Source organism: Saccopteryx leptura, chromosome X (genome assembly GCF_036850995.1).
Source record: "Saccopteryx leptura isolate mSacLep1 chromosome X, mSacLep1_pri_phased_curated, whole genome shotgun sequence".
Taxonomy (NCBI): domain Eukaryota; kingdom Metazoa; phylum Chordata; class Mammalia; order Chiroptera; family Emballonuridae; genus Saccopteryx; species Saccopteryx leptura.
In genome coordinates, this window is record NC_089516.1 from 82288303 (window position 1) to 82311245 (window position 22943).

The window sequence follows — 22943 nt, forward strand, 5'->3', positions numbered from 1 at the left end:
TGTTACAACAAAAACAAAAAAAGGGGGGGGACAGGACAGAGATTAACAGTAGCAAAGGACAATGGAGTGCAGAAACACTCATAAGATAGGGTACTACAATGAATATGGTAGGTACCCTTTTCATTACTTAATGGTAACCACCATTGAAAAAAACCACCACAAAAGCACATGACTTAAAAAGGTGGCAACAGAGGAAAGAAGTATGAAATACAAAGGAACAAAAGCAAATGATAGAAAAACAAAGGAGAAGAATCAAACAAGATACAAAACTAACAGAAAGCAATTTATAAAATGGCAATAGGGAACCCACAAGTGTCAATAATTACACTAAATGTAAATGGATTAAACTCACCAATAAAAAGACACAGAGTAGCAGAACGGATTAAAAAAGAAAATCCAACTGTATGCTGCCTACAAGAAACACATCTAAGAAACAAGGATAAAAATAAATTCAATGGCGCATTGGATAAATCGTCGACCTGGAAATGCTGATGTCGCCGGTTCGAAAACCTGGGCTTGCCTGGTCAAGGCACATATGGGAGTTGATGCTTCCAGCTCCTCCCCCCTTCTATCTCTCGGTCTCTCTTCTCTCTCTCTCTCTGTCTCTCCCTCTCCTCTCTGCTTCTCCACCCCTCCCCCTCTCCTTCCTCTCTGTCTCTGTCTTCCCCTCCTGCAGCCAAGGCTCCATTGGAGCAAAGATGGCCCAGGCGCTGGGGATGGCTCTGTGGCCTCTGCCTCAGGCGCTAGAGTGGCTCTGGTCACTACATAGCGACACCCCGGATGGGCAGAGCATTGCCCCCTGGTGGGCAGAGCATCGCCCCCTGGTGGGCGTGCCAGGTGGATCCCGGTCGGGTGCATGCGGGAGTCTGTCTGACTGTCTCTTTCCATTTCCAGCTTCAGAAAAATACAAAAAATAAATGGGAAATGATATTTTCAAACAACAGCTCAGATAAGGGCCTAATATCCAAAATATACAAAGAACTCATAAAACTCAACAACAAACAAACAGAAAATCCAATAAAAAATGGGAAGAGGACATGAACAGACACTTCTCCCAGGAAGAAATACAAATGGCCAACAGATATATGAAAAGATGCTCATCTTCACTAGTTATTAGAGAAATGCAAATCAAAACTACAATGAGATACCACCTCACACCTGTTAGATTAGCTATTATCAACAAGACAGGTAATAATAGCAAATGTTGGAGAGGCTGTGGAGAAAAAGGAACCCTCATTCACTGTTGGTGGGAATGTAAAGTAGTACAACCATTATGGAAGAAAGTATGGTGGTTCCTCAAAAAACTGAAAATACCTTATGACCCAGCAATCCCTCTACTGGGTACATACCCCCAAAACTCAGAAACATTGATACGTAAAGACACATGTAGCCCCATGTTCATTGCAGCATTATTCACAGTGGCCAAGACATGGAAACAACCAAAAAGCCCTTCAATAGATGACTGGACAAAGATGTGGCACATATACACTATGGAATACTACTTGGCCATAAGAAATGATGGCATCGTATCATTTACAACAAAATGGTGGGATCTTGATAACATTATACGGAGTGAAATAAGTAAATCAGAAAAAACCAAGAGCTACATGATTCCATACATAGGTGGGACATAAAAACGAGACTAAGGGACATGGACAAGAGTGTGGTGGTTACCAGGGGAGGGGGGTAGGAAGGAGGGAGAGGGGAAGGGGAAGGGGGAGGGGCACAAAGAAAAGTAGATAGAAGGTTATGGAGGACAATCTGACTTTGGGTGATGGGTATGCAAAATAATTGAATGACAAGATAACCTAGATATGTTTTCTTTGAACATATGTACCCTGATTTATTGATGTCACCACATTAACATTAATAAAAATTTATTTATAAAAAAAAATAAAGCATCGTGTGCCTAGTGTATAATCCTCACTTAAATTAACTGTTATGTCTTATTCATATTTGTATTCCTAATACTAGTTCAATACCTGGCACTGTATGTAGTTAATAAATGTTCAGAGTGAATTTCTACAGGATGCCTTACAACCTCAAACTTTGTATATCTAATTCAAATATATTCCTTCCAAACTACCTCCTACTCACAAATTTCCTTTCACTGTCAAAGCTACCATCATTCTGAGTCATGCTTACTTACAAACTCAGATTTCCTGACCTTTCTCTTAATCTTACCGAAGTACCAGCTCACATCAATTCTTTCTTTACAATCTCCCCTAAAATTTGTCCTTTTAAGTTTTCATTCTCTACCACCTCAGCCTAGGACAGTGAGTCTCAAAATTTTTGGTCTCATTTTTACATCCTAAAAATTAGAGAATACCCCAAGGAGATTTCATTTACATACATCAATCATATCTACTGATATTCATCATATTAGAAATTTTAAAATGTTTATTATTTCATTAAAAAATTATGAACCCAATACATGCTAACATAAATGACGTATTTCACAAAAAATAACTATATTTCCCAAACAAAAAATTGACTAGAATGGCATAGTTTTACATTTCTACAAAAATATTTAATGTTTCTGACTTAATAGAATACAGTTGGATTCTCGGCTTATTCTAAACATGTTAAGAATGTTTTATTTCTGATGATGGCCAGATTGGAGGGGGCGGGGAGAATGGCTAAAAACGGTGAAGGGAGTAAGAAGGACAAACTGGCAGTTACAGAATAGTCACAGGGACGTAAAGTACAGCATAGGGAATATAAGCAACAATACTGTAATTATGTATGGTGTCGGATGGGTACTGGATTTATTAAGGTGAGCACTTGGTAAGTTTTATAATGTCTAATCACTGGGGTATGTGTACACCTTAAACTAATATAATAGTGTATGTCAATTACAACTGAAAAATAAAAAAATTACTGAAATAAAAAAACAAAACATGTGTTGTTGTTCTGATTGAAGTACATGAAGGAAATCTAGCCTTACAGATAATGGGGTTGGAAAAGAAAGAAATATTTTAATTGCTCTTTCAGAAAATTGTGGATATTAGTCCATGGTGCTACACCGAAACTCAATTAAGTAGTAGTTCCTTAAGGGTTAACTGCAATGGGCAATTGGAAACCTTATCAATGAACACTCTTTTACTCTGTTCCATTAAAATTCATTGCTATACCTTGCATTTTAAATGAATCTTTTACCCATGCTTGATTTTATAATATCTGGAAAATACTGGATCACTGAGTTCCAAATATTGACATATTTCATTACACAATATTTAAAAATTACATTCATTAATACTGCTACTACCAATCTCATCAGAGAAGTCTTTAAGTACCAGGAAGTTGTCAAGTTTACAATGACAGATACAAACTTTCGAGAACTTTGTAACTTTTACTTGAAAGCTCAAATATATCATTGGCAACAAATATTGTCACTGGGTTTCTTTGAAATGACAGGCTTACCTCTGCCAAATACCCAAGTCTGAATAACCACAGTTCATGTCAGTCATTCTTTTGATTTAAAATGGCACTTGATGAAAAAAAGAAAAAAAAGGGCAGATAGTTTAGCACGCAACTCTATCATGCAAGTGCTTTTCCTCAGGATACCTACTGCACAAGAGATTTATTTTTACTTCCCTTTCATCATACTGAATATTAAAGATTTCTCAAAGGTAAAAATTTAATAAAATTAATGAATTAATTCTTACTGCTCTATCTGAGACACACTTAAGTGAAACTAGCATTTTTGGTTTTTAGTGCAGTGAAGAATACAATGAACACTGGTACAGCTTGGCTCCACTCTCCTGAGTTGTGCTAAGGCACCAGTCGTATCTACCATTGCTTTATCACCATCAGTGTAAATGTAAACAGTGAAAATAGCAAATAACATCTTGATATTGCTTTGAAAATAATTTTGACCTCTCAGACCTCCAGAAAGGGTCTTGGAGAGCCTTAAGGGGTCCACAAACCATAGTCTTGGACTTCACCATGTTAGACCTGGATTATCGTATTAGTATGCTAACTAATTTCCTTGACTCTAGCCTCTCTCCTAATTCATATTTCTTAACACAACTAGATATGGCTTCTTGCAATGTTCCTTTCAACATGTTCTGCTTAGACTTTTTCAATGATTTCCACACTGGATAGAAGATAAACTCCTTAGCATCACATTCTAAGATCTCTACAATCTCTCCTCACCCAACTTTTCAAGCCTTACCACTCACACCACCTGACAACAACTGTACATCAGTCTATTTAGGGTCTCCTGAAACACAACTTACACATCTCACAACTATGCTTGAACTATTCCTGTCATATCAAACATCATTCCCTTTTATCAAATCTCAAATTCCATTCAATCTTCAAGGCCTCGCTCAATACCCACACACTTTATAATGCTTCTTCTAATCACTGATTTAGTTTACTTTGCGTTCCTGGATACAATACAGCAATTATTATCCTCACACTATCATATACTGTCTTTGATATTTTAACTCTTGGGTTAGTTAACTTTATGTGCTCTTCTTAACTCTCCAACTGGATTACACATACCTGGAATACAGAAACCCTCTGCTAAACATGGACTCTTCTATATTGCCTAGTACAATGCAACAGACACAGTGGAAATATCAATTTTTAAAATTGAGATCAATAAATGGAGGCGTAATGTCCCCTTCCCAAATGGCAAGAGGAATTTGGTTAGAACAGGGGTACTCAACCTTTTTATACCTACCGCCCACTTTTGTATCTCTGTTAGTAGTAAAATTTTCTAACCACCCACCGGTTCCACAGTAATGGTGATTTATAAAGTAAGGAAGTAAATTTACTTTATAAAATTTGTAAAGCAGAGTTACAGTAAGTTAAAGCATATAATAATAATTAGTTACCAAGTATTTTATGTCGGATTTTCGCTAAGTTTGGCAGAATAAATCTTTATAAAACAACTTACTATAGTTAAATCTATCTTTTTATTTATACTTTGGTTGCTCCACTACAGCCCACCATGAAAGCTGGAATGCCCACTAGTGGGCGGTAGGAACCAGGTTGACTACCACTGGGTTAGATGAATGGTTCACATGGTCTGCAAAGACAGTCTTTGAAAGTCTTTCAGGTGGAAAGCAGATTTTCTCAGTTATTAATGTTTTCAATGGGAGCAATTATGCTATTTTTTTTTATTCAGTGAGAGGATGGGAGACAGAGACAGACTCCCACATGCACCCCAACTGGGATCCACCCAGCAAGCCCACTAGGGGGTGATGCTCTGCCCATCTGGGGTGTCTCTCATTGCTCAGCAACTGAGAACTTTTCTTAGCGCCCAAGGCAGAGGCCATGGAGCCATTCTCAGTGCTCGGGGCCAACTCGCTCCAACCAAGCCATGGCAGCAGGATGGGAAGGGAGAGACAGAGAGACAGAGATATTGATAGAGAAAGAGAGAGAAGCAAGAAGGGGAGGGGTGGAGAAGCAGATGGGCACTTCTCCTGTGTGCCCTGACCAGGAATCAAACCTGGGATTTCCACATGCCAGGGCAACACTCTACCACTGAGCTAACCAGCCAGGGCCTAATTATGCTATTTAATCAAAATCAGTCTAGCCTGACCAGGCGGTGGCACAGTGGATAGAGCGTCAGACTGGGATGCGGAAGGACCCAGGTTCAAGACCCCGAGGTCGCCAGCTTCAGCACGGGCTGATCTGACTTGAGCAAAAAGCTCACCGGCTTGGACCCAAGGTCGCAGGCTCAAGCAAGGGGTTATTGGGTCTGCTGAAGGCCTGCGGTCAAGGCACATATGAGAAAGCAATCACTGAACAACTAAGGTGTCGCAACAAAAAACTGATGATTGATGCTTCTCATCTCTCTCTGTTCCTGCCTGTCTATCCCTCTCTGATTCTCTCTGTCCCTGTAAAAAAAATAAAAAAATAAAAGTCTACTGCCATCTTATGAAAAGCAATCCTCTCCTCATTAATTCTGATGAAGATTTTGCAGTGTTAATCAAGAAAATATAGAATTAGTGATGCAAAAGCCTTGTGAAAGTGGCTTAAAGGCGAAAGATAGCAACCACTGCTCTCAATCAGCAAAGAGACTCCAATGTGGAGTTCATTCTATATTTAACATTTGATTTCTTTGAAAGATATAAAGCAAATATGGTAAAAAAAAATTATATTTGTTAATCTGAGAAAGATGGAAAGATGTAATGTTATTTTTCATACTTTTCTGTTTGACACCTTTTCTTTTTTTTTTTTTTTTTTTTTTTTTTGTATTTTTCTGAAGCTGGAAACTGGGAGGCAGTCAGACAGACTCCCGCATGCACCCGACCAGGATCCACCCGGCACGCCCACCAGGGGGCGATGCTCTGCCCATCCGGGGCGGCGCTCTGTTGCAACCAGAGCCACTCTAGCGCCTGGGGCAGAGGCCACGGAGCCATCCCCAGCGCCCGGGCCATCTTTTGCTCCAATGGAGCCTCAGCTGCGGGAGGGGAAGAGAGAGACAGAGAGGAAGAAGAGGGGGAGGGGTGGAGAAGCAGATGGGTGCCTCCCCTGTGTGCCCTGGCCGGGAATCGAACCTGGGACTTCCGCACGCCAGGCCGACTCTCTACCACTGGACACCTTTTCAAAGAAGAAAAAACATACTGTGTGGAGCTTTGGAGCACACATGGTGCAACAACATATAAGCATGTACAGTCTGAACGATGCCGTTTAATTTTTACTCACCAGCGCATCATCTTGCAATGAAGCAAAGAAGAAGCCATAGAGCAAGTTAATTTTCTCCTTGTGATCAATGAAGTCAAACACTGCAACCAGCCAACGATAAAAAAGAACCTATTGAGAGACAAAATGCTTATCTTTAGAGAAATAGAACTGGTACAGAAGAACCTAATTCCCCCCTCAGGGCTGTTTCAGAAGCTTCTAGCGCAAAGCAGGATAATAGATTTTACCTCTCGGTAAAAAATTTGTTTGAACAGAGGCCTCGCATCAAGCTCTTTTGTTCCCAATCAAAAGGCTTTGCACAAAAGGCCAATGCCATTACTCCGTAAGTGGCTCTTCCAGGACAGCCCTTAAGTGGTTCTGAAGGAGTTATCATCAAAATGCTTGAAAAGATTACCTTGGTGCTACCACAACACTTGCCCACACACAGCCAAGAGACCGCCTTAACCACAGAATCTTCGGATATCAGAGTTGCCGGAATCATGCATCTCCACAACCGAGAGTTTACCAGGCTCCCTGGAAAGCAGACAAGCTCTGAATTAAACTGCATTTTAATATCTTGATTGTTTCCTTCCTATGATTCCCTCTTGGTCCTTAAAAAAATCTCACTTTATACCAAAGGCAAGAAAAAATGAGCAAGAGCTGACATCTCTTATCATCAAGACAAAACACAGTTCAAAACAAAAAATGAACCTTTAATTTCTGATATAAACTATAAAGCAAATTCTTTGGCTCTAATACTTCTATTTAAAGAGGGAGGATGTGTTCAGGGTTTCTTGAGGTATTGATATGTTTGGGAAATAGAGAGTGGTGATGGGTGCACAATTGTGAGTGTTAAAAACAAACAAACAACAAATGAAAACAGTAAGAAACCTCACCCTGGCTGGATAGCTCAGTTGGTTAGAGCATCATCCGAATATGCCAAGGTTGTGGGTTTGATCCCCAGTCAGGGCACATATAGGAACAGATCAATGCTTCTGTGTGTGTCTTTCTCTCTACCCCCCACTTCCTCTTTAAAATCAACCAATAAATAATTTTTAAAACCTGAATTGGACACTTCAAAAATATAAATTTTATGGAATGTGAATTACACCTCAAAGAAGTTTTTACAGGAACATTTCAAGGATTAGTCTTTTGTTACTATTTTTTAATGGCACAATAGATCCTGATATATTTTAAAGCTACTGACAGTCATCTTACACGGGCTGCAATACTTAAAAATAAATAAATATATTTGTATTCTCCCCCTTCCCCCCAAAAAAAGTGGAGAGGGAAGCAGAATGCAAGAACTACCCTTGGAATTAGAGGGAAGTAATATTCTATACCAGTCCAATTTTTCCATCACACTCCCTGGCTTCCATTTTATCCTTCTGTTTGGGAAAAGAAGCGATGTTGCAAATAGCTTTGTGTATACCCTGTATCAGCTTCTGCTTCTTAAGGCTTCAAGAATTAAATAGGTATCTCATTAATTTCTTTTTTATATTTAAACATTATTTTTATTTGCATTCTAGTGTGGTGATAACAACCATTCACTGGGAAACACTATTCTCAACTTCTTATACAAGTTTAACTGTCAAGAACATCTTGGATACATGTGTCTTTAACCACTGTTTTATATGCCTTAAAGTGTGGCAATCACCTCCATTCACTGTGATAACAAGTAGCACTCTTAGAAATATCTTACGCATATTTAAACACTGTTTCATATGCATTTTAACATGGTGATCACATCCATTCACTGAGATAATGCTGTTCTTAATTTCGCCTGCATGTGGTAGTCTCAGAAACATCTTACACAGGTCTTTTTTCCCATTGAGGGTGAAGACCTCTATTTTTTAAATGAAAATTATATATATTTAAGATGTATGACGTGATACATAGTGAAATAACTACTCCCATCAGGCTAATTAACATAGCTACCAGCCCTGGCCGGTTTGCTCAGTAGTAGAGTGTCGGCCTAGCGTGTGGATGTCCCAGGTTTGATTCCTGGTCGGGGCACACAGGAGAATGTAGACCACATCATAAATGAACCTAAAGGCAATGAAGTAGACCAAGTGATCTCTTAAGGTGCCTTCCAGCAACGTTATTTAAATTATATCTATGCTTCTTAAGAGAAATACTAAAAATGGTTCCCATGTATTTGGTGACAAGTGTCTATGCATTTTACTTGTAAAAATATGTGATAACTAGCAATTTTCAGCATGTGCACACACAGAAACTTTTGGCTCACAAAATAGTCCAAATGTGAGAAAGTCCCACTTCGGTTTTATGAAGACAATACTAAAGAAGAACGACAACCGATTCCAACGAACAATCTAATAGCAAAATTGTGACTGGTATATCCTGTCAACATACCATATTTCCCACTGACTACCACATTTAATAGAATGTCAAGTTCTTCCGGATTTAATCCATATTTCCAAGCCGCATTTTCCACAATTTTCAAGTGTTTTTCCATGTTTTTATCTTTACTCTGTGAAGTTTTAAGGGGACCTGGAAAAAGGAACCATATTAAATAGTGGGACCTTTAAGATTCTTACCATCTCTAACCTCAACAATTACAACTCTGGATACTTTAAAGCAGTGGTCCCGAACCTTTTTTGGGCCATGGACCAGTTTAATGTCAGAAAATATTTTCACGGGACCAGCCTTTAGGGTGGGACGGATAAATGTATCACGTGGCCGAGACAAGCGTCAAGAGTGAGTCTTAGACAGATGTAACAGAGGGAATCTGGTCATTTTTAAAAAATAAAACATCGTTCAGACTTAAATATAAATAAAACGGAAATAATGTAAGTTATTTATTCTTTCTCTGCAGACCAGTACCGGTCCGCGGCCCGGGGGTTGGGGACCATGCTTTAAATGAATAGTGTTATATATAAAATGTCTTCCTAAAAGCCCTGAAAGCCCTGAAAGCCTTCAAGCCTCTGGAATATTTAACAGCAATGGCACCTTCAGTGAGGAATACTGAATCATGCTTTGGCATCTCTGCTTTAAAACTAACTAAAACAATGAATTTAGACTATAAGCTGTTGTAGACTGCAAGTGGCAAAAAGCCTTTGTAGATTCGAGGCTTAGCAAAAGGCTAAGTTCTCCCCCCTCCACCTCCATATTAGCTATGATGCTGAGTATTTGCACCCACTTGACTTGCTTCCTTAAGTTGCTGGAAGCAATTTATATGCCCTTCCTCTCACTCTGTTTGTTCAGATGTTGGTTGCTCTCACTTATGCATGGTAGGGGGATTCCTGTTTATGCCTTGGAAGAGTTCCTGTTTTAGCCTCAGATGTGTAACTTTGTATCAAGGACTTCCCTGATTTGCATATGGCTATATAATATAGCAAACTGGGGTTATGGGGCACTCGGATATTGCCATCAGCATTGAAGAGTCCTCCCGATCCCATCCTTTTGCCTTAATGAGTCTGTTTTTTTAATTCCCCACCGTTCTGCCTCAAGAGCCAGAAATACGAGCTGCGCTGGTTCACAGCAATAAATTATTTCAATCCTTTGAAATAACCTAAGGAGCTGTAAAAAATTGCAAATGCCCAGGTTACATCCCATACCAATAAAGTCAGATTGTGTAAGAGTGGATGCCTGGTATCAATGTATTTTAAAGATTTCCAGGTAACCTGACCAGGCACTGGTGCAGGGTGCAGTAGATAAACTGTCAGTCTGAGACAGTGAAGACCCAGGTTCGAAACCCCAAGGTTTAAGTGTGGGCTCATCTGACTTGGGCACGTCGCTGGCTTGAGCATGGGATCATAGACATGACCCCATGGTCACTGGCTTGAGCTCTAAGATCGCCTGGCTTGAGCATGGGGTCACTGGCTCAGCTGGAGCCCCCTAGTCAAGGCACATATGAGAAAGCAATCAATGAACAACTAAGGAGCCACAACTATGAGGTGATGCTTCTCATTTCTCTCCCTTCCTATCTAGTCTGTTCCTGTCTGTTAACCCCTCTCTTAAAAAAAAATTCTCATGTAATTTCAATGTGCAGCAGTTCTGAAACTGCTCTGCTAGGAACCTGCTTTGCTATTATATACCTAGCACCTAGCATGTACTAAGTGCTCAGTAAATGTCTATTAAACAGACAAAAGCATGTCTGAGCAAAAATGTTACCCTTTAAGATTCCTTAACAAAAAAGTCTAGAATATTTGATAAAAATAGGACTTGCGTAGGTAAAAGTACTCGTCTTACCTTTCTCAAAGTATCTCACTGCCTCCTGCAGAGCATCTTCCGCTTGCTTTTCTGCGTCGGCATGTTCACAATTTTCCACTGGACTGTTCTGTCCATGTTTTGAGATGTTCTTTGAGGTGCTTAGAGTCTCTTTCAGTTTCCAGTCCAAAAGATCAGTCTGATAACCAGTACTATGTTGTATGCTTCTCCTTGGTGTCTGAGAGTCCTTAACTCCCTTTTGAGTTGACATTACTACACATGTTCTATACAGAAACAAGTGTTGTTACCATTAATCAACCAAACTGTCCCTTTCACTCCACAAAGATAGGGACCATATCTACCTGTTTCCCCAAAATTTAGTACACAGTACCTAACGTACAACAAGTACACAATAAAAAACCTGACAAAAATCTGGGCAACAAAACCTATAGGTAAGCTTTCTCAGAAAGTCCTTGACCTAAATAGGAATAGAGAAACAACTCTTCAAGGTAACATTCACCAGCTAAACTGACCTTCCTGCAGGAAAACACAACAAAACAAACAAACAAGAAAAACAGAAAGAGTACAGGCAACATATCCAGTTCTCTTAAAAGGCTATATATCACATGAGCAAGTCCAAATCTAAGCCATCTCATGAACTCAATCTTACTTTTTTCTCCACCCGGCCTTGATTTTACTTTTCACCTTTTATGTTCCCTACTTTGCCAATGCTAAGTTAAAACTGCATAATTCAATGGATTACAAATTAATTTATGAACAATTGGCATAAAAAACCAACTCTGGACTACAAGAACAGCTCTCCAAAACCAAGGAGCAAAGAAGAAGCCACAACAAACCTGGTAGGGAGCACCTGAATCTCCCCTGCTTACAGGAACAGAGGGGGTGAGGCTGAGAGCCCAGAAAGGTTCTCACTCCAAGGAAAAGAGCAGTAAATACTGCTCACAGCCACTTGCCTGGCGACCAGGGAACGAGGTGTGTTGAAAGGGCAGGCTTGTCTTCCAAAAAGAAAGGGGAGATAGACGGTGAGGGGCAGAGGAATGTAGGGGATGACCTGAGAAGCTGACTCATTCAGTGCTGGAGGCAGCCATAGCTGGAGGAGGGGCTGATCCTTCCACAAACAAAAGACTAAAGTGCTTCCAAGTCACAGATCTCCAGACATCTCTCCAGCTCCAATCAGTGCAACAAGATACAGCTGAAAACAAGAAGTGGGGAAGAGTGGCAGTAACTCAGGTCTCCATGGAGATCTGAGATACACCTCCCCCTACTGAAGCTGAGAAAACACCCCGCCCCCAGAGAGAGTAACTGGCATTTGAGGCCTTCAGAGTCTCAGGTTACACCCACCAGCATTCCTGGATACAGTTTCGAATAAGCCCCCTGCTGAGATCAGTAAACAAGACTATCACCTATTAAGAAAACAAACAAATGAAGACTTCAAAGCAGCCCAAATCCGAAAGTGGATTACAAATAATATGTACATAGATCAATGGAACAGAACAGAGAACCCAGAAATAAACCCACAGCTCTATGGACAACTGATATTTGACAAAGGAGGTAAGAGCATACAATGGAGTAAAGACAGCCTTTTTAATAAATGGTGTTGGAAAAATTGGACAGTTACCTGCAAAAAAATGAAACTAGACCACCAACTTACACCATTCACAAAAATAAACTCAAAATTAACAAAAGACTTAAATGTAAGCCATGAAATCATAAGCATCTTAGAAGAAAACATAGGCAGTAAGCTCTCCGACATCTCTCGCAGCAATATATTTGCTGATTTATCTCCACAGGCAAGTGAAATAAAAGGATAAACAAATGGGACTATATCAAACTAAAAAGCTTTTGCACAGCTAAAGACAATAAGAACAGTATAAAAAGACAAACTACACAATGGGAGAACATATTTGACAATACGTCTAGTAAGGGGTTAATAACCAAAATTTATAAAGAACTTGTAAAACTCAACACCAGGAAGACAAGCAATCCAATCAAAAAATGGGAAAAAGAAATGAATAGACACTTCTCCAAAGCGGACATAGAGATGGCCAATAGGCATATGAAAAAATGCTCAACATCACTAATCATTAGAGAAATGCAAATTAAAACCACAATGAGATATCACCTCACACCAGTCCGAATGGAGCTCATAAACAAAACAACACAGAATAAGTGCTGGTGAGGATGTGGAGAAAAGGGAACCCTCCTGCACTGCTAGTGGGAATACAGACTGGTGCAGCCTCTGTGGAAAACAGTATGGAGATTCCTCAAGAAATTAAATATCGAACTTCCTTTTGACCCAGCTATCCCACTTTTAGGAATATACCCTAAGAACACCATAGAACTGTTCCAAAAGGAGAAATGCACCCCCATGTTTATGACAGCATTGTTCACAATAGCGAAGATCTGGAAACAGCCTAAGTGTTAAAAAGCTTTGGTACATATATACTATGGAATACTACTCAGCCATAAGAAATGATGACATTGGATCATTTACAATAATATGGATGGACCTTGATAACATTATATGGAGTGAAATAAGTAAATCAGAAAACACTAATAACTATATGAATCTATACATAGATGGGACATAAAAATGAGACTCAGAGACATGGACAAGAGTGTGATGGTAAGGAGGGGGTGGCTAGGAAGGAGAGAGAGGGTGTGGCGGGAGGGGAAGGGCACAAAGAAAACCAGATAGAAGGTGACGGAAGACAATTAGACTTTGAGTGAGGGGTATGCAACATAATCAAATGTCAAAATTATCTGGAGATGTTTTCTCTGAACATATGTACACTGATTTATCAATGTCACCGCATTAAAATTAATTTTAAAAAACTGCATAGTTCAAAAGCCAAACTGGTGGGCAAACTAAGGATTCTCAGAACAGAAAAATTCCCCATTAATTTATTCACTTACCCAATAAACAATTAGTGAACATCATCTATATACCAAGCACAGTTCTAGTTACCAGGGATAAGATAATAAAATAGTCAAGAGCTCTGCTTTCATGCAACTTAGGGGAGTGGGGAGGAATATGAGGGTCAATACATAAAGTATATAGTTAACAATGAATATAACACACAGTGATGTGAAAGAAATGGGGCAGAGGTGAGAAGCTACTTTGGAATAAGTGGTCAGAGAAAGCCTCCCTGATGGACTTTAAACTGATATTGGCATGCCAAGAAAGAAGCAGCTATGTGAAGATGTTCTGAAAAAGTATTTCATAGAGAGCGAAGAGTACTACTTGCTAAGACCTTAAAGCAAGAGCTCTCTATGTGTTAGAAAAACAGAATCAACAGCAGTGGAGGAGTAGGAGAGGTAGTGAGTGACACGGTAGAGGCAGAGAGTAGTGGGAGATGAAGTCAGAAAGGCAGCCAGGGAATACCATATTGAGACTTGTAGGTCAGAGTAAGGGGTTTATTGTAAGTACCACGGCAACTTCAGGTGAAGGGAGTAGTGTTACAGAGGGGAATGATACCGTCTGATCTATGTCTTAAGACCATTTCAGCTACAATGTTAATAAAATGTTAGGGGTGAAGGAGTGGAAACGTCCATTAAAGAGAGTCTTGCAGAAGTGCAGAACTGTAACCGCAGTCTGAATTAGGCCTAAAGTACAGTGCTGGAAGATGTCGAAAATGATTGTATTTACGATATATTTTGGAGGTTGCATGGGAAAGGCCAGGATAAAATACTGGATGTAGGGAAAAGAGAGGAATCCAGAAGACTTTAAAAGTTTTGACATCAAATTACAGACGCGAAGGGAATGATCAGAATAACACCCAGTCCTACCTCTCTAGAACAGAAGAGGCCAGAGCAGGTGCGCAGCATACGTGTCTACGCCAGCGGGAGGTCCCAGGTTCCGAGCTGTGTCCTAGGTTCCCAACAAAGAAAGGGCAGGCGAGCAGCTTCTGACCGCACCCGGTTGACCAGTCAAGAGTTTTCACACACTCTCCGCCCACCCCTCTTCCTGGACAGGGGTAAAACCCGACCCCAGCCACACCGTGCAGGGCAATCCTGCTCAGAAGTCAAGGAGATCCCCTTCGCTCTCCGAGCCCCCCTTTTGCGCAGCTATTAAAAGCACCTTACCTAACAAACTCCTCTGCCGCGCAGCCGGGGAGGCTAAACATCCCCTCCACGATTCAAATCCGCGGGCCCCTCCCTGCGCATGCTCCTCGGCTGAGACGCAGAGGCGGCCTGGCAGGGCGAGGCGCTCTGCTGAAGTCTGATTGGTTGGGTTTCTCTCAACGGCGCGAGGCGGTGCGCGCGCCGGCGCTGACGCACACCCAATTCCGTGTAGTCGCGTGCCCCGCCCGCGGGGGCCTCGGACGGACGCTGAGTGGGCCGTTGGGGGAGGAGCCGGCTGATTGGCTGGCGTTCCCGCGGCCCTACTGTTCGCTTTTGTCAGTTTGTGTGAAACAGAGTAACCATTGTCTGGATTCTTGAATTTAACAAGATTAATTATTGTGATAGTTTTTCCCAGATAGACCCCCCCCCCCCAATGTCGGGACTTGGTAGGAAAAAAATGAAACTGCAAACTTCGCAGTAAAGACGGCCTTTCCCAGGCTGGGCAAGAGACGGGTGAAAGGGTCTTTGACCTCTAACGCCGTCCGTCACTTTCCCCACAGGTGGGAGGGGCTGAGAGGTAGGATCCACCCTCCTTTTACCGAGAATGCGTACGCCCGTGCCTTTCCAGGAGTTGCTAAAAACGTGTCCCGAGCCTGATGTGGCGCCTTGCTCATAACTAGCCAGTCCACACACAAACCTTCCTAACTTTGAGGAGTGAGGCACCTTAAAGAAATTAGCTAAAACAGCAATAAGGGCTTAGTGTGAGACCCGAGCTTAGTCCCTAGTTTAATCTCTTACTAGAGTAGGAATCATAGAGAAAAGATATAAATTTGCCAGCTCTGATTTTTTTGAAGCCAAAACATACCTATAAACCGTAGGCAAAACTGTAGGAGGAAACTTTGCTGTCTTAGGGAGAGATGAAGAATCAAAGATTAAGTTGATGTATTTGGGAGACTACAGCAGAAATGACTACTTACCACATTTCATATTTGTATGGTTTTTGAGAGCACTTTTATGAAATCTTATTTAATCATGTATGACAATTGAGTGTTCAATATTTTCATGATAGCTGCTCTTCCTTTTCTACGGAAACAATATTTCTCGAGTCATTTATACTTTTGATCATTTTATAGACTCAGTTGTAAATTGGAAGGGATTTAAAGCCTTCAGTCCCCACCCCTTTTTTGTAGATAATGAAACTGGAGCGTTGAGTGGTGAAATAACTTGCCTAATGTGACACGACTGTGACACTGGACCTTGTGCCACTTTGTGGGAACATATAGTGAGAGACACTGGTTCACCCTTATTTAATGTACCTGCAGTTTTCTCTGAAATCATTCTTCTACCTTTCCTGAGCATCACCTAATGAAGCAGAATTCCCCAAACCTGGAAATTGCATTGAGATCCTAATTCTATAGCTTTCTATTTTATGTGCTGACATCACAGAGGTGTGGAGTAACTTAAATGAGATTGGAAGGTTGGAAACCTCATTAGTATATTAAGTTATTATACTCCCCCTTCTCTTTCTTCTCCTACCTCATCCACACCAAAATAAAACACAACAAAACATAAATCTCTTGATATGCTTTCCAGATTTTCATTATTTGTCCCAACAGTTCCCTCCAAATTTTGAAAATTTTTATTTTGAAAGAATGAGAGAAAAAAGACAAGAGAGGTATCATTTAACAAGAACAATGACATTGAAGAAATACAATAGTTTTACTCCACACACACACACAACAACCCCACCCATTTCCCCACCCATTTCCCCACCCCTGTCACAATAGTATTAAAACCATCAAAGCACACCTAACAGGAGAAACATCAGTGTATAATGAGGAAAGCAAAATTTTCATACTGCCGGATCCAACTAACCCTTGTCAAATGTCCTTCCCTCAGTTAAACTCCACCCACCTGAATGGTAAGCGTAGAGGAGACAACTTTGCGGGTAACTTAGATCTCTGCTTACCCCAGCAAAGTTCAGTGAAGATTCATTAGGAGAGCAGTGAATCTATTTGGCAAGGAAACACTGGGTACAGCTCTTCAGTCATATTTCAGGTGATTTAAGAAAACAGTTTGAGATTCACAGACTTTTATCAGGACTAATCCCTGTTCTCTCAACCACAACAGTGGAGAAACTGCCCAAATCCTGGTTAGCACTGAGTGGAAGTGAGGCAACTTTTGGCTTAAGAAAAAAATAAAAACAAGGTTACTGCTTCCATTTCAAACTGTGAGTCAAGACTTAGTAGGTTGGGTTTGGACAAAGACAAGGTGAAACTAACAAATTCATCATTTAAAGAATCAGATTATCTATTGACTGCATATATTCCTAATTTTGATTAAACTCAATTTGAAGTATTTCAAATTTAAACAACTGTTACAAGTTGAGGCTAATTAATTCTACATATAACTCAGTGCCTCAAAGTAGAGGAACTTTTTCTTAAAGTGGTAGGTATAAGTTTTCAGCTTAGTCTATCAAGGGATTTCCCCATCCATGGGAACACCTCACTGTTTAATACCAAAAGTAAGATTCTTTTTAGAAGAGGTTTATTTTATTCTGTCTTCACTAGACTAAGTCTATAAAGGGGAGGATACTTATGCAGGATTAGTTCAAGATCAGTCTTCTTCTCCACATGTGCATGCACACATACACAGTAAATACATTTTCTCACACATACAATCTCACAGTCACATGCTTGCTGGAGTCTATCTCACAAAAAAACACTTCAATAGTTAGCCATATACATGTACATGCAGCAAGATGTGAGAGTTGCCCCAAGTGATTAAAGGTGGTGCACATATGTCTACGTGGGGAGGTCATTTTAGGGTATAGGTGTACACAAGCCAATAGGGCCATTAATTTGTAGATTTTGTATTTTTTCCTCTCCCCCAAGATAAATAAATCAAATAAAAAAATACCCGCTGACATCTTCCTGGGTATCATGGAGGCAACTGCCTGGAAGGTCTACTTTTTGCACTTCCACTTTCCTATGACAACTTCATTTTGCCCTGAGGGGCCTTCTCATATAAGGAGGGTTGCTCCTCAGCCTTTCCCTCATTTCCTACATTGCCCATGGGCAAGGGTTTCTTCTCAGAAGACCGGTCTTCAGGCTTGCGGGCAATCAGCAGGCGGCAGGTGAGTAGGATTCCAAACACCAGGGCATGGGCATAGCGTTTGAGAGGATCACCGACTAGCTGATGGAAGAAAAGAACAACCAACACCAGCAAGAGCAGGAAGAAGTTGGCCACATCTTTGGGACGTCCAGGCACAAGGGTCATGACAATGCCACAGGCCACTTCAAGAGCACCAATGCTTTTACGGAGGATAATGGAATTGATCCCCATTTTCTTCAGCAGAGGAAGGGCTCGGACATAGGTCTTGTAAGCACGTTTCTAGAGTGGAACACCATAAGAAAATCACTGCTTTAATTATAACTTTAACATTAGAACAAAGAAAACACAAGCAAGTCCCTCCTTCCCCACCATTCCCTTTCCACACCAGCCAAGGGTGTCCCATTTTTTAGTGTTCCCCTAAATAAAAGCCTAGTAATTAAGAAAAGGAAAAAAAAAACAAGTAATCTGCTGAGATCCCTGTGATTTAAACCAGGTGTCCCCAAACTACGGCCCATGGGCCGCATGCGGCCCCCTGAGGCCATTTATCCGGCCCCCCACCGCACTTCCGGAAGGGGTGCCTCTTTCATTGGTGGTCAGTGAGAGGAGCACTGTATGTGGCGGCCCCTGTATGTGGCGGCCCTCCAACGGTCTGAGAGACAGTGAACTGGACCCCTGTGTAAAAAGTTTGGGGACCCCTGATTAAACCTTAGTAACAGCGTAAGAGGTACAAGAATTTGGCTGTATTATTGGATTTTTTTTTCTGATTGTAAATCATAAACATTAAGAATTTAAAGGAAATTTTATCAGCCCCAAATAAACTGGCACAGATTAGCCACATTCAGATTTTTTAGTGCCTGCCTTGTCCAAATGCAGATAGATATGAATATAAATATAAACAAATGAAACAAGGCAAAGCACGGTATGGTAAAGCCTCACTAATTTGGATTTCCCTAATTTGGAATCTGTGATAATTCAGAAACTTCAGCTGAGCTGGAGTTTATATTTGTGGAATCTGTAAAAAAGAAAAAAGAAAGTGTGTGCTAAGCAAGTAGAAAATTTAAAATGTGTGTAGATGTTAGCCCCTTGTGTATCTTTAAAATATAGTAAGACAAAAATCATTCTCAGGGTCATTGAGAAAAATTCCCAGGCCTTTTACAAGTCATTATGATTAGCCTGGTTCAAATTCATTAATTCAACAAATATTTATTGAACACCTACTATGGATTATTCGATGGAGATATACAGATGGATAAGACAGGGTCAAGAAGCTCTTGGTCTAGTGGGGGGAAACAGATACATAAACAGCATTATAAAGCAGCATGGTTAGTGGTATATAATAGGTCTGTACAATGTCTAATTGTAGCCCAAAGGGAGACATCATAGGACAGAGGAAGGAGTCACTGGATATATTACAAAATAATAGAATTATATTGACCTTAGAGTAATAGATAATCATAATTTGCACTATTCAGAGTGGCCTGATCCTCATTTCAAACTAAATTGATGAGATTTTATTAAGTGTCTTATTAGGTTGGCCCACTGCTTGGTCTTCATTAAGTATCCATTAGTTCATTCAGTATTTATTGTCTCCTCATGCTAAGCACTGGACTAGGTACTCTGGGTACAGATATCAATTATTATAGGCTCTGTCTTCCTGAAGATTGAGATTATAAGAGGAATAAAAGTTATGCAAATACATAATTGCAATAAATTAGTACAGGTACTGAATAAAATTATATAAGTGGGTACAGTGGAGGCGTACCAGTGGGGATGGTCAAGTATCCCTGGATGGAGACTGAGGAAAGCTAGAGTAGACTCTTCAAAGAAGAGCAGGTGTTTGCAAGACCAATAAGGGAAGTATATTGCAGGCAGGGGAAGCTGGCTACATGAGCAAAGGCCCTGAAAAACAAATTAGACTGATGTGTTGTGAATACCGCCCCAGTTCAGCATAGGTTAGGGGAGGGAAGGGAGACATGACACAGGGGAGATAGATATGAATCAGATCACTAATGTGTTGTGGAGCTGGATTTTATCCTATAATCCAGGGGAAGCAACATAATTTGCTTTTAAGGAAGCAGCCTCTGGAAATAATATGCCGGATGGGTAGGGAGAGGTATGCCTGGAAGCAAGGAAACTAGGTGAGAGGCCTGGACTAGAGTAATGATAGAAAAGATAAAGGAAAGAGAACAGGGTCAAGGATACTTTGAATGCAAAATCAACAGAATTTCGTGTCTTATTGGATGTGGACAGTGAAGGAAAGAGATATAAAGAAAGATTCTCTGGTCTCTGGCTTGGGTGCCTCACTAGAAGTTTGGGAATGCACACAGGGGAACTGGTTGAGGGTGGCAGAAGGCAGTAAGGAATAAGAAATTCAATTTGGGTTTTTCTGAGTTGAAGTATCTCTAAGAAACCCAAGTGGAGATGTCTGGTAGCCAGTTGGTGAGAGGAGTCTGGGGTAAAAATACAGAATGGATTGTTATCAGTATGCCCAGATAGAATATATATAATGGGAAAATTTGTATGACAGACATTTAAGAAATGGGGAGAGGAATTGTGTTCACAAAGTAAACAGAAGTAAGTATGGTCTGAAAAGTATATGAGGAAAACTAGCAGAGATAGGGTCTTGGAGGCCAAGAGGAGTTTTAGAAGAGATTAGTCAAATAAACATTCAGAAGTGAAATTGTTGGGTCATATGATAGTTCTATACCTAAGTTTTTTGAGCAGCCTCCATACTGTTTTCCATAGTGGCTGAACCAATTTACAATCCCACCAGCAGTATACAAGGGTTCCCTTTCTCCACATACTCACCAACAAAATTAAAACACTAATTTAAAAAGATATATGCAACCCATGTTCATTTACAGTAGCCAAGATATGGACGCAACCTACATATCTATCTATAGATGCATGGATAAAGAAGATCTCTCTCTCTCTCTCTCTCTCTCTCTTACACACACACACACACTACAATGTTACACAACAATATAAAATAATGAAATCTTGCCATTTGAGGCAACATAGATGATGGACCTAGAGGGTACTGTACTAAGTTAAATAAGTCATAACGAAAGACAAATACCATATGATTTCACTTATATGTGGTACAGAAACAGACACATAAATACGGAGAACAAACTGATGGTTGCCAGAGGGGAGGTAGTGGGGAGATGAATGAAAAAGGTAAAGGGGAGAAAGAGGTCCAAACTTCTAGTTAAAAAATAACTTCTAGCCATGAGATATAGTGTATAGAACAGGGAATATAGTCAATAATGTTGTTAATAACTTTGTACAGTGACAGATGGTTAATAGACTTCTCATGGTGATCACATTGTAAGGTATTTAAGTGTAGAATCACTATGTTGTGCATCTGAAACTAATATAATATTGTATTCCAACTATAACAATTTTTTAAAAATTAAAATAAAAAATAAAAGAATAGTCAAAAGCACCAGATGCAAGACAAGTATGGGCAGAAAGCCAACTTGACCTCTCAGAAGCACCAGGTACTTAGAAGAGTGTTTGGAACAAATGTTAAGCCATTTCTCTTACTTCTGAACAAGAGAATGTACCCTTGTTTCCTTGCTTAATTGTCATGAGTGGCACAATATAATCCTTTATGAGGACTATTAAAAGATGGATGGTTCAGTGAACAAAGCATGGGTTTGGATTCAAACAGTCTTGGTTTCAAATCCTATCTCTGCCACTTTCTACTTGAGTGTACATAGGCAAATCATTTCATCTCCTTGAGCCTCACTCTCCTTAGCAGGGCTGCAACTAAGGTGAAATAAGTGAACCTATTTGCCTTGAGTACAAAATTTACTCAGTCCGCTGAAGGCCCATGGTCAGGGCACATATGAGAAAGCAGTCGGTGAGCAACTAAGGTGTAGCAACAAAAAACTGATGATTGATACTTCTCATCTCTCTCTGTTCCTGTTTGTCTGTCCCTATCTGTCCCTCTCTCTGACTGCCTCTCTGTCCGTGTAAAAAAAATTAAATAAATAATCTTTTTTTTTTTAAAAAAAAAAAAAGATAGAACTAAGTTTAGATAGGGTCTTGGCATTATAAGAAACCCTTTTTCTTTCTCCTGTGGAGTAAGATGAAACATCAAAAGATTGCCAGTCCCATCAATATTCCGTCCGGGCCACCTCAGTTCTAACAATAGAAGGGGCATATGTCTTGCGTCTATAGTAACAAGCTTTCTGAAGACTTTAATTGTTCTGATAGTAACAATAAAGAGAGTTGATGGAATGACTCTCTTAAAAGACTCTTGCAATTCACTTTGTTAGGGCTGTTTCCTTTCCATTGCAATGACCTAGACCCTGTAATCACAGTTTTCTTTTCAGGAAAGAAAGTAGGAAAGAGCAGGTTTCAACTCCCTTAATCAAAGGCAATCATCCAGCAACATCCTTGAACTGGGATTCCTAAAATAAGCTAAATTCCAATTTTCCTTTTGTCCCTAAATTGCATGTAGGAAATTACTAAGTATTTGATTTCCTCAGTTTCTTCTTTTGTAAATTAAATAAGCATTTTGGAGATTTAAGAATCATAACATCGGCCCTGGCCGGTTGGCTCAGCGGTAGAGCGTCGGCCTAGCGTGCGGAGGAATGGGGTTCGATTCCCGGCCAGGGCACATAGGAGAAGCGCCCATTTGCTTCTCCACCCCTCCGCCGCGCCTTCCTCTCTGTCTCTCTCTTCCCCTCCCGCAGCCAAGGCTCCATTGGAGCAGGGATGGCCCGGGCGCTGGGGATGGCTCTGTGGCCTCTGCCCCAGGCGCTGGAGAGGCTCTGGTCGCAACATGGCGATGCCCAGGATGGGCAGAGCGTCGCCCCCTGGTGGGCAGAGCGTCGCCCCATGGTGGGCGTGCCGGGTGGATCTCGGTCGGGCGCATGCGGGAGTCTGTCTGACTGTCTCTCCCTGTTTCCAGCTTCAGA

At 40.6% G+C, this 22943-nt stretch overlaps 2 protein-coding genes across 8 annotated transcripts in view; both read right to left on the reverse strand.

Annotated features, from left to right (window-relative positions):
- CENPI (centromere protein I) overlaps nucleotides 1-15026 on the reverse strand; it is a 61750-nt gene extending 46724 nt beyond the window's left edge. For 3 of the 5 annotated variants that reach the window (XM_066357225.1, XM_066357224.1, XM_066357221.1), the window contains exons 1-6: nucleotides 14920-15026; nucleotides 14623-14741; nucleotides 10855-11096; nucleotides 9016-9153; nucleotides 7058-7176; nucleotides 6667-6774 (exon numbers count right to left, since the gene is read on the reverse strand). In XM_066357225.1, coding sequence (XP_066213322.1) covers nucleotides 6667-6774; nucleotides 7058-7176; nucleotides 9016-9153; nucleotides 10855-11083 — 594 coding nt within the window. In that variant the 5' untranslated portion in view covers nucleotides 11084-11096; nucleotides 14623-14741; nucleotides 14920-15026. The remainder of the gene's footprint in view (nucleotides 1-6666; nucleotides 6775-7057; nucleotides 7177-9015; nucleotides 9154-10854; nucleotides 11097-14622; nucleotides 14742-14919) is intronic. The other 2 variants (XM_066357222.1, XM_066357223.1) reach the window with 2 other exon arrangements.
- A 2514-nt stretch (nucleotides 15027-17540) lies between these two features.
- TMEM35A (transmembrane protein 35A) overlaps nucleotides 17541-22943 on the reverse strand; it is a 32010-nt gene continuing 26607 nt past the window's right edge. For all 3 annotated transcript variants that reach the window (XM_066357226.1, XM_066357229.1, XM_066357230.1), the window contains one exon: nucleotides 17541-18291. In XM_066357226.1, coding sequence (XP_066213323.1) covers nucleotides 17887-18291 — 405 coding nt within the window. In that variant the 3' untranslated portion in view covers nucleotides 17541-17886. The remainder of the gene's footprint in view (nucleotides 18292-22943) is intronic.